This window comes from Scomber japonicus, chromosome 11 (genome assembly GCF_027409825.1).
Source record: "Scomber japonicus isolate fScoJap1 chromosome 11, fScoJap1.pri, whole genome shotgun sequence".
Lineage (NCBI taxonomy): Eukaryota > Metazoa > Chordata > Actinopteri > Scombriformes > Scombridae > Scomber > Scomber japonicus.
In genome coordinates, this window is record NC_070588.1 from 31,287,945 (window position 1) to 31,306,249 (window position 18,305).

Here is an 18,305-nt window from a genome sequence, read left to right on the forward strand (position 1 = left end):
TAAGATCATTTATCTGTCTGCCTGTTAAACACAAGCAAACTTCATCTTCTGTATTTCATATACTGACATATTTCCTAGAGAAGCAACACTGAATTGATTTACTGATTATTGCAATACTTAAATGATTGTGTGTTATGTGTTATGTGTTACAGGTCAAAAGTGACAGGGGGCACAGAGCTCCACATCGATATGATCAACCAGCTGAAGGAAGCAGTGGAGCTGCTGCAGGACCCCAGCAGGTGAGCACCAGCCTGGAACCTAAACATTACAACATACAGTAACACAGTGGACTGTACTGACTGTTTCACTTACAGTGACAGTGCTGTTTCCTGCATGGTACTTTGTTGAGCATAGAGACAGTTTTCTACTTTAGTCTTAACACTAACAGATGTTCAAGAAGGACAACACCGTATGTTGATATTCAAAATAAATACCACTATCTTTTAAATATAATAATGAGCCCTAACAATGTTTTTCAAGGCTTTTTAAACTAGAAACAAGTGTGCAGGTACTCCTTGTATGTAGTTTAATTGTTTTTTGTATCCAGTACCTACCCCACTGAGGTTTTGTGGATGTGCACATGCTTACTTTCTTTCATTTTAACTAGAAAGCACTCATTCTTTAGTGTTCAAAAACTAATCATCAGATGTTTAGCTTAAGGTCTAATTCTGCCATAAATGTAGTGAAAATCTGTTAAAAAGCTTTGATGATAATCTGCCTCTCGTGTGTGTGTGTGTGTGTGTGTGTGTGTGTGTGTGTGTGTGTGTGTGTGTGTGTGTGTGTGTGTGTGTGTGTGTGTGTGTGTGTGTGTGTGTGTGTGTGTGTGTCAGAGTGAACGTGGAGCAGGACGATCTATCTGGAGTGCAGCTCTACCCAGTGGAGATGGTCACAGTGGATGAGTCACTCAAGTAAGACCCAATGTTCCTCTGTGCTTTATCATGTGTTAACTAAGGTTGTACGGTGGCAATGGAGTTAGAATAGAATAGAATAGAATAGATCTTTATTGTCATTGTCACCAGTACAACGAAATTAAAAGTGCTCTCCAGTCAGTGCATTATATAAAAATAAAATAACTAAAAGAATAATAATAAATAAAATAAAATAAAATAAAATAGAATAAATATATAGCTAGACACATTCACCCCTCCACACATACATCAACACACGGACATTACAAGAACTTTCATCAACATACAGTCATTTTTGTTATTGCACATTAGCTCCCGCTTTTGTTGAGAGTAGTTATTGCTGTTGGGTAGAAACTGTGTTTGAGTCTGTTTGTCCTTGTTTTCATTAGTCTGTATCGTTTTCCAGATGGCATCAGTTCAAACAATGAGTGTCCGGGGTGTGAAGTGTCTTTTATAATATTTTGTGCTCTTTTCTGGCAACGGGAGTGGTGGAGGTCTTCCAGTGTGGAGAGAGGGCAGCCGATGATCTTCTGGGCGGTAGTGATGACCCTCTGGAGTGATTTCCTCTGAGCTGCTGTACAGCTGGTGTACCGGATGCAGATACAGTATGTTAGGGTGCTCTCGATGGAGGCTCTGTAGAAGGACACCAGCAGTCTCTGTGTGATGTTCTCCTTCCTGAGGATCCTGAGGAAGTACAGTCTCTGCTGGGCCTTTTTCAGCAGCTCAGAGGTGTTCACACTCCAGGTCAGGTTCTCCTCGATGTGGACTCCCAGGTACCGGAAGTTGGCTACCCTCTCTACACACTCCCCGCTGATGATGAGCGGAGGAATCTCTGTCTTTTTCCTACGATAGTCAATTACCAGCTCTTTGGTCTTGGAGGTGTTCAGGAGGAGGTTATTGTCTCTGCACCATGACGACAGCTGCACCACCTCGTCCCTGTATGCAGACTCGTCCCCCCCCGAGATGGGCCCCACCACTGTAGTGTCATCAGCAAACTTCACTATGGTGTTGTTGTGATGGGCGGGGGTGCAGTCATGTGTGTACAGGGAGTAGAGCAGGGGACTCAGCACACAACCCTGGGGGGAGCCGGTACTGAGGCTTAGGGCCGTGGATGTGTGATGGCCCACCCTGACTCTCTGTCTGCGGTCTGAGAGGAAGCTGCTGATCCATGTGCAGGTGTCATCTGGAATCCCCAGGTCCCCCAGCTTGACTACCAGTTTGTGAGGGAGGATGGTGTTGAAGGCAGAGCTGTAGTCCATGAAGAGCATCCGCACGTAGCTCCCCTGCCGCTCCAGGTGGGCTAGCGCAGCATGGCCACTGCGTCCTCTGTGGATCGGTTCGCTCTGTAGGCAAACTGGTGGGGGTCAAGGGTGCGGGGCAGGGCTGCTGTGATGTGACTACGGACCAGCTTTTCAAAGCACTTCATCACCACTGGGGTGAGTGCGACTGGTCTGTAGTCGTTGAGGCTGGAGATGTGAGTCTTCTTGGGCAAGGGGACTATGGTGGAGGACTTCAGGCAGGATGGGACAGTGGACTGTGCTAGGGATTGGTTGAAGATCTTAGTGAAGACTCCAGCCAGCTGATCTGCACAGTCCCTCAGCACCCGTCCCGGGACACCGTCCGGACCCGTTGCTTTCCTTGGGTTGATGGACTGCAAGGTGCGCCTCACCTGATATTCCTCTAGGGTGAGGGTGGTGCTGCTGTGGGCCTGGTGTGCGTTGGCCCTATCAGGTGCAGTGACCTCAAAGCGGGCAAAGAAAATGTTCAGCTCCTCTGCCAGTGCAAGATCACCCACCGCAGCTCCCGGGCTGGTCCGGTAGCTGGTCAGGTGCTGGATACCCTGCCACACCTCCCGGCTGTTGTTGCTGTCCAGGTGGTCCTCAATCCTCCTCCTGTAGTCCGCCTTAGCCTCTCTGATGCCTCTCTTCAGGTTGGCTCGAGCTGTGCTGTAAAGTTCGCTGTCACCGGACCTGAAGGCGGTGTTTCTCTGCTTCAGCAGCTGCTGCACCTCCCGGTTCATCCAGGGTTTCTGGTTAGGGTAGATGCGGATCTGTTTGTCCACAGTGATAGTGTCTATGCAGTTTTTAATGTAACATAGTACACTATCTGTGAACAGCTCCAGGTCCTGATGTTCGAAGACTTCCCAGATGGTCTTGTCGAAACAGTCCTGCAGCTGCTGGGAGGCATCCTCCGGCCATGTGGCAACAGTCTTGGAAATGATGGGAGCAGTTTTCCTGAGGGGGGCATATGCAGGAATTAGTAGCATGGACAGATGGTCAGACTGGCCCAGGTGTGGTAGTGGTTTAGCCCTGTAGCCCAGTTTGATGTTTGAATAGACCTTGTCCAGGGTGTTCACTCCCCTAGTAGCACACTTGACGTGCTGATGGAGTTTAGGGAGTGCTGCCTTTAAGTCTGCATGGTTGAAATCCCCTGCTATAACCTGCACAGCGTCAGGGTATATGCTCTGTGTGTGGCTAATGCTAGCATGTAGCAGTCCGATGGCTGAGTTAGCATTAGCATCCGGTGGTATGTACACAGCCGTAACCATGACTACAGTAAACTCCCTTGGTAGGTAGATGGGCCTGCATTTGACAGTCAAGTACTCTATGTCCGGTGAGCAGTGACTTTCCATGATCACTGAGTTAGTACACCAGCTGTTGTTTACATACACACAGAGCCCCCCTCCTCTGCTCTTACCGGAGTCAGCTGTACGGTCATGGCGCTGTGTAGTGTAACCCGCTAGCTCGATAGCCGGGTCCGGGATGGATGGTTGAAGCCAGGTCTCGGTGATGAGAAGAATGCATGCATCCTTGGCACAGTTCTTTGCCTTGATCTGTAGCCTCAGTTCATCCATCTTGCTCGCGAGGGATCTGGCGTTGGAGAGGAAAAGGCTGGGAAGCGGTGGTTTGAATGGCTTCCTCCGTAGCCTTACTAGCGCTCCGGCCCTGCAGCCCCGCTTTTGCTTCCTCTCCCTCCGCCGCTTGCGCCTCCTCCCTGCCGGGATGGTAATCCACGGAGAGCCGGGGCTCTTCACTACTTCCACCGGGATCTTGTGTGAGCGGAGAAACTCACGTGTTACTTTCCCTTCGTAACATAATCCGATCTTCAGGATATCATGCCGGCTGAAGGTGATATTCGCTCGGCAGAATGTGCACAAAACAAACACATGTACACAAAACAACATCCAAAAAACGCTCCGACTGGTGAACCATTGAGCTGCTGCAACTGTGTGCGCCGCCATCTTGGATATCAAGATGAGTAAGTATGTGCTTAAATTGTACATCAGAACACTTCAAACAGTTTGGATCAATAGTTTAGTCACTGCTCTCAGTCGATGCTCATGGCATGGGTGGAGGCTTTGATCTGTGCTTGTGGTGCATAGGATTACGGGTCAGGGGGCTTTTGGGGGCTTTTGGGTAAATTATCGATGTGCATGTTGTCACTGCTGCTGTGAATGCAAAGTCTATTGTATCCTCACATTATCTTTCTTCATTTCTCTCTCTCTCCGTCTCGTCAGCGGACAGGACAGTGATGAAGGAGCCACAACACCAAAGGTACACCTTTAGAAACGTATCTTACGTCACAGAACAGCATGTTGTCATCAGCATACAGTATAATAATCCAAACCAAATAACAATGTGACCATAATAAAACAGCACTTACTTTATAATTGAACATAAGTGGGTTAGCCTGTGCTCCTGGCTGAGACTTTCAGAGAGGTGTACACTGTTTCTGGATCAACACTTTAACCCTCCTGTTGTCTTCAAGTCAAGGAAGGAAGGGAGGGAGGAAGGATGGAAGGGAGGAAGAAAGAAAGAAAGAAGGAAAGGAGAAAGGAAGGAAAGGAGGGAGGGAGGGAGGAAGGAAGGATGGAAGGGATGAAGAAAGAAAGAAGAAAGGAAAGGAGGGAGGAATAAGGAAGGAAAGGAGGGATGAAGGAAGGAGGGAAGGACAGAAGGAAGGGAAGAAGGAAAGGAAGGAAGGACGGAGGAAAGAAGGTAGAAGGAAAGAAAGGAGGGAGGGAGGAAGGAAGGAAGAAGGAATGAAAGGAGGCAGGAAGGGAAGAAGGAAGGGAAGGGAGGAAGAAGGAAAGGAAGGAAGGAAGGTAGGAGGGAGGGAGGGAAGAATGAAGGAAGGAAGGAAAGGAGGCAGGAAGGGAAGAAGGAAGGGAAGGAAGGTAGGAGGGAGGGAGAAAGGAAAAGAGAAAGAAGGGAGGAAGGACAGAAGGAACAAAGGGGGATGGAGGGAGGAAAGAAAGAAAGAGAGAAGGAGGGAGGGAGGACAGATGGAAGGAAGGAAGGAAAGAAGGAACAGTCAAAACAGATCGGGTCAATTTGACCCGGGAGGACGACAGGAAGGTTAAAGAAAAATAAGACTGATGTGATGTACAGTTTGTCTCTATAACACATCACACATGTAATCAGTTGAGGAACATTTGAGTTTGTCGTGTGTGCGCACCTTTTGCTTGTTGCCTGAGCTCAAAATATCACATCTATAAGTAATAATGATTTCAGTGTCAAATAATCTTTATTTAGTCGACACACTATCAAAAAAAGAACAAAAGTCCACCGCATTGTAGCAGAGCCCAAACGGATCATTTGACTGCTCGTGTGTTCTGGGTCAACACCCAACAAAACTACATCCATTCAACTTACAAAAAGCATCTGTGTGTATTGCTGTCTGCTAATGTGTACTTTTTGATACTACCACTTGGGGGCACCAGAGTTGAAAGTGTTCAAATTCTGCACATAGTGACTTTATTAATCTAGTAGCTCTAGTATAGTTAAGTACATTTTCCTTGATTGACTGCATTTGCGTGATAGAGTTCCAGTGGGTCCTCACTTATTTTGTGTTGTTCCTTTTTCCTTGGGATTATAAAGTAAAGCCTATAAGTATGTAAGTAAGATCAAATATATAAGTTACTTTAAAGCATAAACGTCTGATGCGTTCTATAGAAGCACTTGGAGGGAGGTGGCTATGAGTTCCAGAAGAAGAGACAGATGATTCTAGAGAAGGCCAGATTTGAGGCCCAGCTTGCATGCCAGGAGTATGAATGGCATATGTCAATCAAGGTAAACATAGCACCAAAGCACTGGATGTAGGCTCTGTCCCGTTCCCACCCCTCAGAGTCAATGTCTACTCTGTCCTCACTCGTGTCTCCCAGTAAATTGACGGTCTTTATACTTGTGTGTCTGTTTGCTGTGAGTTGCGTGTCATTTAGACATAACTAATCCTCACTGAGCTTTCACATGTTTCACATTTCATCCGGCAGCAAAGTTACACATGTGAACCGAGTGGGAAAATGTGGTTATTGCTACACGTCAGTCCAACTATTTCACCATTCATTAGAAATAATGAATCTGTTCGAATGAAGTCACTTTTTATGACGCCGTCTTGAGTGGACAGTGGAAAAACACTAGTGGCTGGTGAAGTGACAGTTTCCTGTCTTGCATATCAGTGTGTGAAGAGTCTGCAGAAACAGCTGAACTGTGAAGCCAATGAGTTTGAGCTCTGTTTGTTTCAAGGCAACTAGTAATGTCTACAATTAGATTGCAGCAAGTTAGCCTACTTTACAAAGTAGGCTGCTCATTTGAATAAGATCCAGAGCTAGTAAATGGTTGGTCCTGCCGAAGTGAGCTCAGTAAATATTCAGTGTTTAACAGAAACAAACAGAGTGAAGAGTGTGTAGGTTCAAGAACCAGAATAAGAACGAGACTCCTTTGCTGATTGGCCTCACAATGCTCTCAAGTAATAGAACGAACACACACACACAGACACACACGCAGACTTAGACTAAAAACTTGGTGTTACAACCCAGCTCGTTAAAAGGAAATGTAACATAAAACCAGATGTAAAAGGTTTAAACAAAATGATTTATTATCCAAGGATTTTACAATAACAAACAAAGGCCAGGTGATGCTGCTCAAATAAACAAAGAAATAGAACAAAAAGAGGACTCTAAAAACAGAGCTAACAACACAAAAAGGAATCTTACCAAATCTCTATAACAATACCAAAAACGGTGAGCAGCACTCCTACTCCTAGCGAGCTAATACAAAAAGTGGAACTAATGATGGTGTGCAACAGTACCATTAACTGGCCAACAGGTAACAATATCACAATCTCAACAAGGCACAACAGCAGAGCAAGGCGAGCTGGCCACAACAATCCAGCCGCCTCGAGTGACGGGCTGCAGAGCATTATTAAGAGTATGCCCTCTTAATTGGAGGCAGAGATTGGAGCACCTCCACCGATGCCGCACCAATCAGGGAGCCGGATGGTACTGGAGAAATGGGAGGAGCCAGGACTGGAGATTGGCTAGACGGGAGTGAGGAGAACCAAACAAAAGAGAGAACACAGAGAACCCACACAGACACACAATACACACCATACACACTGCTAGTGGCCGTAACACCCCTCCCCTTAAGATGAAAGCATCAAGCTTTCTAAGGGTGCTAATATCTTCCCATGCTTTAATCTATGCCCTGGACAATGCATCGGCTAATACATTTTCTGACCCTTTCTTGTGACGGATTTCCAGGTGATAGTCCTGCACAACCAGGGCCCATCGCATGAGTCGCTGGTTGTGATTGTACATGCGGGATAGGAAGACGAGAGGATTATGGTCAGTGTAAATTATAACTGGCAGAGGACTGGATCCAACATATACTTCAAAATGCTGGAGTGCCAACAGCAGAGCGAGTGTTTCTTTCTCAATTGTCGAATATTTGAACTGATGTTTGTTAAACTTACGTGAGAAGTAGCACACTGGATGGTCAATCCCGTCAGCATCCTCCTGTAGCAGGACCGCCCCCGCCCCAACAGCGCTGGCATGTACTTCCAGCTTAAACGGCCGGGAGAGGTCAGGTGCAGCGAGCACAGGAGCATGGCTCAACAGCGCTTTCACACTGTTAAAAGCATGCTGACAATCTGAGGTCCACACAAAATCATTTTTAGGACTTAACAGGTTGGTTAGGGGCTGGACAATGGTGGAGAAATTCCTGCAAAAACTCCTGTAGTACCCAGCCATGCCTAAAAACCTGCGGAGGGCTGTTCTAGAGATCGGGACGGGACAGTCGACTATGGCAGAAACTTTGGCTTCTACGGGGCGCACCTGACCCTGGCCCACCTGTCTTCCGAAATAAGTGACAGTGGCCTCTCCAAAGTCACACTTAGCCAAGTTTAGGGTGAGGGATGCTTCTGCTAGTCGGGTGAATACTTGGTGTAATATGTTAATGTGTTCTTCCCAAGTGGTGGTGTACACGATCAAATCATCTAAGTAGGCGTTACAGTTGGTCAATCCTGTTAGGACAGTGTTTACAAGACGTTGGAAGGTGGCAGGGGCGTTGCACATACCAAAGGCCATGACCGTGTACTGAAGGAAATAATCCGGAGTTACAAAGGCAGAAATATTGGAGGCACGGTCCGTCAGGGGCACCTGCCAATAGCCTTTGAGTAGATCTAACTTGGTTACATACTTGGCTTGGCCTATATTATCTACACAGTCCTCCATGCGAGGCAGAGGATATGAATCAGGTACGGTCACCGCATTAACTTTTCGCAAGTCAGTTATAAATCTAGGCGAACCGTCAGACTTAGGTTCGAACAGGCATGGAGAGCTCCATGAACTCGAGCTGGGTATGGCTAAACCGTTATGTAGCAAATATTCACACTCCTTTCTCATCAACTGCCTCTTCACTGGATTTACGCGGTATGGATGCTGCTTAATGGGTCGAGCATCTTTTACATCAATATCGTGCTTAAGGACGGTGGTTCTAGTTGGCACATCATTGAAGAGACATGGAAAGCGGCCTACAAGTTCAAGTACATCGTTTTGCTGATCATTGGATAAATGGCATAGCTGTGACGGCAAGTGTTTTAACATTTCAGAATTTGGCAAACGAGCACTTTGATGAGCAGAATGCCGAGTCATTAGGTCATCATCGGGGAGATTAGTGCTGTCCGTTACAATTAACGCGCAGCTACTGGGGACTACAGGTGACTCAACAGATTCAACAGGTTTTATTGCTTGGCTGGCTATGTCCTTGGAGTGGTACAACTTCAGCATGTTTACATGGCACACACGCGTTTTATGCTTTCTTTCTGGGGTTTCTATGACATAATCTGTGTCACCAAGACACTCACAGATGTCATACGGGCCGGAGAATTTGGCAGAGAGCGCAGCGCCGGAGATAGGCAGTAAAGCTAAAACCTTATCTCCAATGTTGAAGCTTCGCGAAACAGCACTGCGGTCATAGTAACGCTTCATCACCGACTGAGCAGCGGATAAACTCTCTCTGGCAAAGGAGTTGGCAAAATGTAAACGCTCACGGAACTGGCTAACATAGTCTAGAACATTTCGTTTAACCGGGGACTCTGTCTCAAGGAATTTTTCCTGCAGGGACTTAAGTGGACCACGAGGAGTATGGGCAAAAACAAGCTCTGCTGGACTGAATCCTAGTGATTCCTGAGTGGCTTCACGGGCCGCAAACAACATGAACGGAATTCCTTCATCCCAATTTTTCCCAGTTTCTAGACAGTATTTTCGGAGCATAGACTTTAACGTCTGATGCCACCGCTCAAGTGCGCCTTGAGACTCCGGATGATACGCACTGGATACGGCATGTTGCACTTTCAGAGTTTTGAGGACCTGGTTAAACAGTTTGGATTGGAAATTTGTCCCTTGATCGGATTGTATTACACGTGGGAGCCCGAAGGTGGAGAAGAATTTAATCAATGCTTTTACAACAGAGCTGGAGGTTATTTTACGCAATGGGACTGCTTCAGGAAAGCGGGTGGCAGCGCACATAATGGTAAGTAAATACTCATTCCCATTTTTAGTCCGAGGTAAAGGCCCAACACAATCTATAATTACACGTTCAAACGGCTCTCCTATCGCGGGTATTGGATGCAGTGGCGCAGGGGAAAGAACTTGGTTAGGCTTTCCTACCATCTGTCAAACATGACAACAACGACAGTGTTTAACCACATCTGCTTTTAGACCAGGCCAATAGAAATGTCTGAGGATGAGCTGATAGGTTTTATTCACTCCTAAGTGTCCTGACCATTGACTTTCATGAGCTACTGACAAAACATGACCGCGATAAACAGTAGGAACTACAATTTGATAAACTGTGCTCCAGTCTGAGTTAGCAGCGGTGGAGGGAGACCATTTGTGCATCAGAACATTGTTGTTTAATAGATATGCTATTTTCTCACTCTCTGCTTTGTCAGCACTCACCACATTTGAGAAACACCTCTGTAATGTTGGATCAGTCTCCTGAGCAGCACATAGGCGTTCTCGCGTCACCGGGAGAGACAAGTCCGCAGGAGGCGGCATCTCTAGGTTGGAGTTTTCTTTAACAGCTGTGACCAAACTCTCCTCGTTCTCTGTGGCATTTTCCCCTGAAAAGTCTGGCATAAGAATGCTATCAGATATCGAAATGTCAGTGTTTTTGCGTGCTTGTGCACGAGTGATTGCACAACAAGGGAATAAATCAGTGTGTTTTTCGATTACCTGACCGGACTCCACGCTCTGAGGGATGTCCAACACTTCCAGTTCGGGAGTCACTTTGCCACCAGCTATGTCATTGCTCATCAAAAGTGTTATTCCTGGAATTGGCAATGCAGGGCAAACAGCAACAGGGAAAAAACCTGTAATCAATTTGGACTTAATATGTACGCGGTGGACTGGCCGAGGGATGTAACCCATCTCTATGCCACGCAGCACAGTGCCGTATCCACATGAAGACTGCTCTGAGAAAGGCAGTGCACTAGAGAGTATCACAGACTGTGAGCCACCGGTGTCACGCAAAATACGCGCCGCTGGTCATCAGACTCACCTGTCAGCGATACTACTCCATCAAAAATGAATGGTTTGAAACATTCATCGGGTTGTTCACAATCAGAACCAGCGGGATTATTGAGATCAGTGGAAATGCGATGTCCTGATTTAATTAATCCGAGTAGCACTCTGGGAAGGATGCTGCTGCTCTTTTCTTTTAAGGGTCAGACAATTGGCGATTACATGCCCTGTTTTATGGCAATAGAAACACTCTCTCTCCTCTTTCTTCTGACTATTTGATTTAGAGAAGGTAGTCTGTACAGCCGGAGCATAACGAGGCTTATCAGCAGAGACTCACGGAAAAACAGTCTTGTGAGTCAGCGCGTACTCAACGGCCAACACAGCGGCTGAAGACAGTCTATCTACCTTTTGCTCATTCAAATACACAACCACATGATCAGGCAAACACTTCTTAAATTCCTCCAACAAAATTAACTCCCGTAACGATGAGAAATCAGTGACTTTGCATGAATTACTCCATTTATCAAAAAAAGTTCCTTTTTCTCTTGCAAACTCCATGTACGTTTGATTTGGTGTTTTTTTTGTGATTTCTGAACTTTTGTCTGTACGCTTCAGGAACCAATTCATAAGCGCGCAGGATAGCAGCTTTCACTGAGTCATAACTCAGGCTGTCTTCCACCGGAAGAGCGGCTACAGCTTCTTGGGCTTTCCCATGAATTTTACATTGCAGTAAAAGAGGCCAAATGTCTGGCGGCCACCGCAGTGCGGCTGCAATGCGCTCAAAAGCACCAAAATACGAATCCACTTCACTCTCACGAAAGGTTGGCATCAAAGCCACATGTTTACTAACGTCAAATGCCCTATGAGATTCAGCGGGTGAAGATGAAGCCCCCAAACCAGTGTCAGTAGGTGCTTGCAACACCTGCGTCTCTTTCTGAGACTCGAGCTCCAACTGACGCAGCCTGACGGCTTTATCAGCTTCGATCTCCAGCTTTCTAATTTCTAGCTGATATTGTAACTGTGCCTGTCGGTTTTGTGCTTTCTCTTGGGCTTCCATTTGGAGACGAGCAAGGCGTACTTTCAGCCGTGCCTCGTCTCTGGACGACCCAGCACTGGCAGTAGAGAGAGGATCATAGCGAGGCAGCGTGAACGGAGTCTTCATCCGATCGCCTATCTCACCCTCCGAACTCAACACTGCGTGCGCACTAGCAGGTTCGTGCACTTGACTTTCAACCGAACCAGGCTTATCAGGCCGGATATCATCCTCCAGCACAGCAGGCTCTAACTGCTCTGGCAATATAAGAAGCTTCAACTCCACCAACTTACCAACAACTGGCGCTTTAAGCTCTCTCTTGAGTATCTGTTTGGGATGTGAGATGCTGAGGTGGCTTGCTATTTTGGCCAAGTCATCTTTACGACAACTGTCAATTTGAATAATGGATGGTTTGGCGAAGAAAGACTCCAAATCAAACAGCGACATGGCTAAACTGAAACGTCTTCCTTTTACAAAAATCCTCGGTAATCAATAATTTTGTCTATTATGCGTTGAAAAAGGGAAATATTATCCCGGATGAGCCCCCATTTATGTTACAACCCAGCTCGTTAAAAGGAAATGTAACATAAAACCAGATGTAAAAGGTTTAAACAAAATTATTTATTATCCAAGGATTTTACAATAACAAACAAAGGCCAGGTGATGCTGCTCAAATAAACAAAGAAATAGAACAAAAAGAGGACTCTAAAAACAGAGCTAACAACACAAAAAGGAAGCTTACCAAATCTCTATAACAATACCAAAAACGGTGAGCAGCACCCCTACTCCTAGCGAGCTAATACAAAAAGTGGAACTAATGATGGTGTGCAACAGTACCATTAACTGGCCAACAGGTAACAATATCACAATCTCAACAAGGCGCAACAGCAGAGCAAGGCGAGCTGGCCACAACAATCCAGCCGCCTCGAGTGACGGGCTGCAGAGCATTATTAAGAGTATGCCCTCTTAATTGGAGGCAGAGATTGGAGCACCTCCACCGATGCCGCACCAATCAGGGAGCCGGATGGTACCGGAGAAATGGGAGGAGCCAGGACTGGAGATTGGCTAGACTGGAGTGAGGAGAACCAAACAAAAGAGAGAACACAGAGAACACACACAGACACACAATACACACCATACACACTGCTAGTGGCCGTAACACTCGGACTCACACAAAAGCAACCACACATGAGATCCATGATCTGGACTATCTGACCTCGAGAGCTTAAAGACTGATTTTAAACCCACAAAATCAGCAATCAGCAGTCAGCAAAGGAGTCTCTCCACAACAACCTCAGTGACAAACATTTAGAGTCCCTGCTCTCCTCTCTGTTAGTTTATTCAGGATGACCAGCCTTTAACTTCAATAAACTGTTCTGCTTTACTCAAGTGTTCCTTGAGCAAGATGCAGAATCCCTACTAATATCCTGATCCTGCGTTTGTTCCTGGTATTAAGCTGAGCTCTGTGGATACATGCAGAATGATTCACATTAACATGTTTCCTGATATACAAATTGGAGGTTTATACCAGGTGGAAATGGGATCCAAGACATAAGGAGGATCATTTCTTAATTGACTTTGATCATACAGTCTTAATAAAAGTGTGTACCTGTGAGATTCCTGTTAGATGGCAGGTCTGTACAGTGCTGGCCTCTCACATTGAGAGAGTCTGTCTCTGTCTCTGTCGGTTATATAAGCTGAATGATGGTTAAAGACGGAAGAGGAAGGAGATTGAGTGGATTGTTCTTGTCTTTGAGCCAAGTCAGAGGTTAACTTCGGGTCACCTAACTGTTAAAATATCAAAGGCTTTAAACAGCAGCACAGGAGTGGAGTTGTTTCTGTGTGTCAGTGTGTGTCATTGTTGCAAACTGTTCCCACATGAAGCATAAGACAAGCACATCCAACATCTGTTCTATCAATTCTACATTCACATGTACATCAATGAAATATTCACTGTATTGTTTCCATTTGTGTTGCCGTAGCGACATGACAGATCTCCAGCCAGTGCACTTCCATCCCTCTCCGGCCCGCCGTTTGGATTGAAGCCTCGTTCAGGTGAGTTAAAAAGGGCCAAAAGACTGATTCAGATATCTGGACTACCAGACCCACCACATCCACATGGTCACTGACTATTAACTGGATAAAAGTTGTTGGTGTTCAGAATGCTTTGGTACCAGTAACACAGATGTTAGACCTTCAACTCAATATCAGCTACATTAAGCTAAATATTTATTTTTCTACATGTGACAAATATTTGGGTGGTAGGCAGTTTATTGGTTATTATAAGTTCATGAAGATCAGCATTTTTTATCCTGTTTTGGATGCTGCAGAAGTACCCACAGAGGGGTACAAGAACCCCTGGTTGGGAATCACAGCACGAGTTGAGTCTGAACAGTGTAGAACTGTGCTGATGTGTTTTACTTCATGTGTCGCTCGCTCAGATACGCAAGACGTTTTTTTCTGTTCAAGCCATCACTAGAATCCTCTCTTCTCTCTCACTGTATGTGACGTGGTTTGCATTGTATTGACTATGAAAACATGTATAAGTCAGTGACAAATAAGGGTGGTGTACATTTAGTATGTTTGTTGGTTTTATGTCATTTGAAATAACATTTGCACCATTTTTCTACCAAAAGTAAGACTGAATGCTCAACATCAAATGAAAAGAAACATGTTGAAATTTAAATTTAATTAAATTTAAAAGTGGATTATATTTATTCCACATTTTAGTTCACATTTATTTTCCTGTATATAATCAGATTTTTATGAAAAAATACTACTTACAACTACTAGACACTGGGTTGCGTCACATCATTTACACATCTGAATTTAGAATGATGACATCTCCTGTTAAAAGTAGAATCTGAGCACTTAAATAATCCTGGTTACATGTGATGGCTGTCCTGGATCAGAGCTAGCACAACAAGCTAATTGAGAGTTAACTGCTAACATGAATGTAAATCAAGCCCAAAGTGAACCAGCAGTTGTGTTTAACACAGCTACATAGTCACTGCCTGTCTGCTGTCTTTTTTTTTACTGTGTTTTTGAGTCATAGCAAACTTCAGTCCCATGCTTTTCTAGAGCTAGCAACCACCCAGCCTTTGTTTGCTTACTGTTACCAGTGTGCAAAATGTCGCTAACTGCTAATGAAGCTAACCTGATGCTAACAGCATGTCAGAGTGATGTGTAATGTGAAATGCCACTAATCTTTATTTTGTTTTTGTGCTGTCTTGTGTTACGTGTTGTCATCTCATGTCATCTCTCCTCCTCTGGTTTACATGTTTTTCTTCTTTTTTCTCTCTGACTGATCTTCTGCATGATTTTTAATGTTAAATCATGAACTTGTGTAATGTGACCTGCCTGCATGTGTGTTCCTTGCTTCACTTTGATCTCCTTGTTTGTTTGTTTTTTAAATTCCCTGTCAACCAATCTTTCCGGAACCTTCTCCTGGTAATGTTGGTGTTTTTTCGGGTGTATTCTCGTGGAATGTACCTGTACCTGTACCTGGTTCACCTTGGCGTCTCACCTTTCTCCACTACACACGCCACGCCCACCCCCCCCCTTCCAACTTCCTGGTTGTAGCCCCCCCCTCGCTGCCTTGCTCGCCCCCTCCTTCCTGTCTCGACCCCTCCCTCCTCTCACAGGCCTCACCCCTCCATAGAGATAGACATCGTAGCCATGACGACGGAGGCATGCACAGCCACGGCGGTAGGTTCCTGCTTTTCTCCGCTAACAAGCCTTGCAGGCTGCAGAGCCAGATCACACACACACCAGACCCAAGACTCATGTCTGCTGACGGTCTCTCTTTAAACCTTCATCCAGGGTCTGATAAGGTCTTCCTCATTGGAAGGTCTGGGATGTGTTTCATTAAGAGTTTGTCTCTAATCTTAAAGACCGTGTAATGTGAATTCAGACTTTTCTTAGGTCATAGGTCATAAATTTATGACCTATTTAATGTGTTTAGATTTCTAAAAAAGGTGTAAAAAGCATTTCAACCATTTAGATTTGAATTGTGGAGCTAGGCTTCACAAACTGTGTTTCAACATTTCTGTGTTCAGGATTTAGTGGAATCACGTAAACCCGTCCCTGCTGCTGAGTTAGCCGCCGAGCTAGCCGCCGGGCTAGCAGCTGAATTAGCAGCAGAAAGCTCTCAGACGTAGCGTCCATGTTTCTGGTAGAGGTGGTGACTTTGATTGACAGGTGATATTTGGTAGGGGGCGGAGTGTCAGTGAACTCGGTGGGCACTCCCACAGCGTTTGGTAGCAGAGAAAGAGGCTGGTTTTACACAACATTGAAGCCTAATTTCATATATTTGGTGATTTTTTTAATCATTCAAATTTGGCAGGGTGGTTAACAACACACTTTTCTGTGGTATGTCAAACTCAGAACACATATTTATTCTTACTTTACACTGACTTTAATTGGTAGTTTAGTGTCAATACAGTGATTGGTACTTTCTTTACATACTAAATTCTGTTCTCTTCAGTGTTCAGTTCTTATATTGAGACGCTTTATGTGTCATATCTGTTCCCTCAGTGAGGCTGTTAGAATACACAATACTTTTAAGCAGATCAGTTCATTGTTAGTTTGGCTCTGCACAAGAGATTTGTTGACAGTAAGCAGAATGTAGAAAATCAACAGCTACATCCTTCTAATAGCAGTGTGACAGCAGCACTAGCTCCATTTCATTTGCAGTCCATTGGCAACTTTATTGTGACTGAGTTGCCGTGGAGTTTTCTCTCTGCTTCAGACCACATGTTGCCTCTTTCATTTGACTGCTGTGTGTGGTAGCAGCAGACACTGATCAAAGAGGAGCTTCACCACAGCTCAGCTTTCATCTCCAGATCCTCACGTATGTGTGGTGGCTGTAGACAAGCACACAAACTGTAGAGGTTACACTTGCTGTATGTGTGTGTGTGTGTGTGTGTGTGTGTGTGTTAATTACTGTAGCAGTGTGATCACACATACAGAAGCTGAAGCTCACCCAGATGTGTGTGTATAAAGATTGTGGAAAGGAACAAACACAGGACGAGTACCCTGGAAGTGTCTTAAAAGGTCTGAAATGATCAAAATTTAAGGACTTCGCTTTCTCTCTCAACAGTCTGAGTGCTGTCCTGAATTTGAGGTTTATTTTTAAAAAAACGTTAATCTGGTGAGAAAGTTTCATTTAGTTTGAGATTTAAAGGTCATTCTTGAATTTGGAAACAATGTTTGACAATCTCATCACAAAGTCAGTGTAGTAGCTGTTCTGAAGCTCTGATTGCATGGTGAGATCTTCATTAGAGATGGATGACTTTTGGGATTTTTTAAATAACCATTTAAAAAAAAAGGCTTAATGGCAAAACACATTAACATACTAGTACTGTAGCATCTTGATGTATGTTTGTGTTTTCAGGTCTATAGAAAAGCAGTGAATGACATACTTCATCCAGTGTGAGCTGCATGGACAGACATCAGCTGATCTGAAGCTTAGAGGTTAAGACTCTGACCATGAACCATACCACCAGCTTTGAGTCAGGAGGAGGACCTTTGTTTTTAGTCCATGATAGGATTTTCTGGTATTTCTCCAGTGTGTGTGTGTGTGTTTGTGTGCAGACACTATGTGTCTGGGTTTTGCCTGTACACATTTTGTGTGTGCGTATATTTTTAGCTTCTATATTTTTAGTGTTAATAATAGTCCCTAAAGGAGTATCCCACTTCCACCAGAACGGAGTCCAAGATTTTAGATGGATCACAGCCGTGATTTTGTGTGTGTGTGTGTCTGTGTGTGTGTGTGTGTGTGTGTGTGTGTGTGTGTGTGTGTGTGTGTGTGTGTGTGTGTGTGTGTGTGTGTGTGTGTGTGTGTGTGTGTGTGTGTGGCCCCTCCCTTAGTCGAGCTGTGTTTCAGATGGTCCATAAAAGGCTCTGATATGTAACAGGAAGTTGCAGTGACTGTGAGCTGTGAGCTGTTTAACTGTTCACACACTCAATATAATAACTTGTGACTGTTCAAGCTTCTCACAGACACTTCACTCTCTAAACTGTGTCAGTCTCTAGGACATTTTTAAATCTCTGCTTCATTTCTCATGATCCTTCTGTTAATGTGTGAATCAAACACTACAGTTATGCTAATATGTTATGTACAGCATGTGTTACTGTAAGCTAAAATACCAGATGGGCATCTTATCTTTGCTCTCATTAGGTTAGCACGTAGTAAGAGTGTGTACAGGTAATGCAGTAAAGTGTGTGTGTGTGAGAGAGAGAGAGAGAGAGAGAGAAACAGATGGAGCTGTCTGTTGGTAAACTACAGCAGCTGGCAAGCAAGCTAGTAACTTGCTAGCTAACTGGGAATATGCTAGCTAGAAATAATATGTAGTCAAGCTAGTAACTTGCTAGCTAACTGGGAATATGCAAGCTAGAAATAATATGTAGTCAAGCTAATAACTTGCTAGCTAACTGGGAATATGCTAGCTGGAAATATGTAGTCAAGCTAGTAGAGTAGCTAGCTGAGAAAATGTTCAGACAGTTTAAGTTATGTACTTCTGTCACATAGCTGAAAGTCAAATGTTAAATGAATGAA

At 44.8% G+C, this 18,305-nt stretch overlaps 1 protein-coding gene across 1 annotated transcript in view; it reads left to right on the plus strand.

Annotated features, from left to right (window-relative positions):
• Positions 1-18,305, plus strand: part of lrch1 (leucine-rich repeats and calponin homology (CH) domain containing 1) — a 117,821-nt gene that overhangs the window by 86,204 nt on the left and 13,312 nt on the right. Inside the window, exons 11-15 of the mRNA XM_053328457.1 lie at positions 153-239; positions 831-908; positions 4,426-4,462; positions 13,729-13,801; positions 15,329-15,454. Coding sequence (XP_053184432.1) covers positions 153-239; positions 831-908; positions 4,426-4,462; positions 13,729-13,801; positions 15,329-15,454 — 401 coding nt within the window. The remainder of the gene's footprint in view (positions 1-152; positions 240-830; positions 909-4,425; positions 4,463-13,728; positions 13,802-15,328; positions 15,455-18,305) is intronic.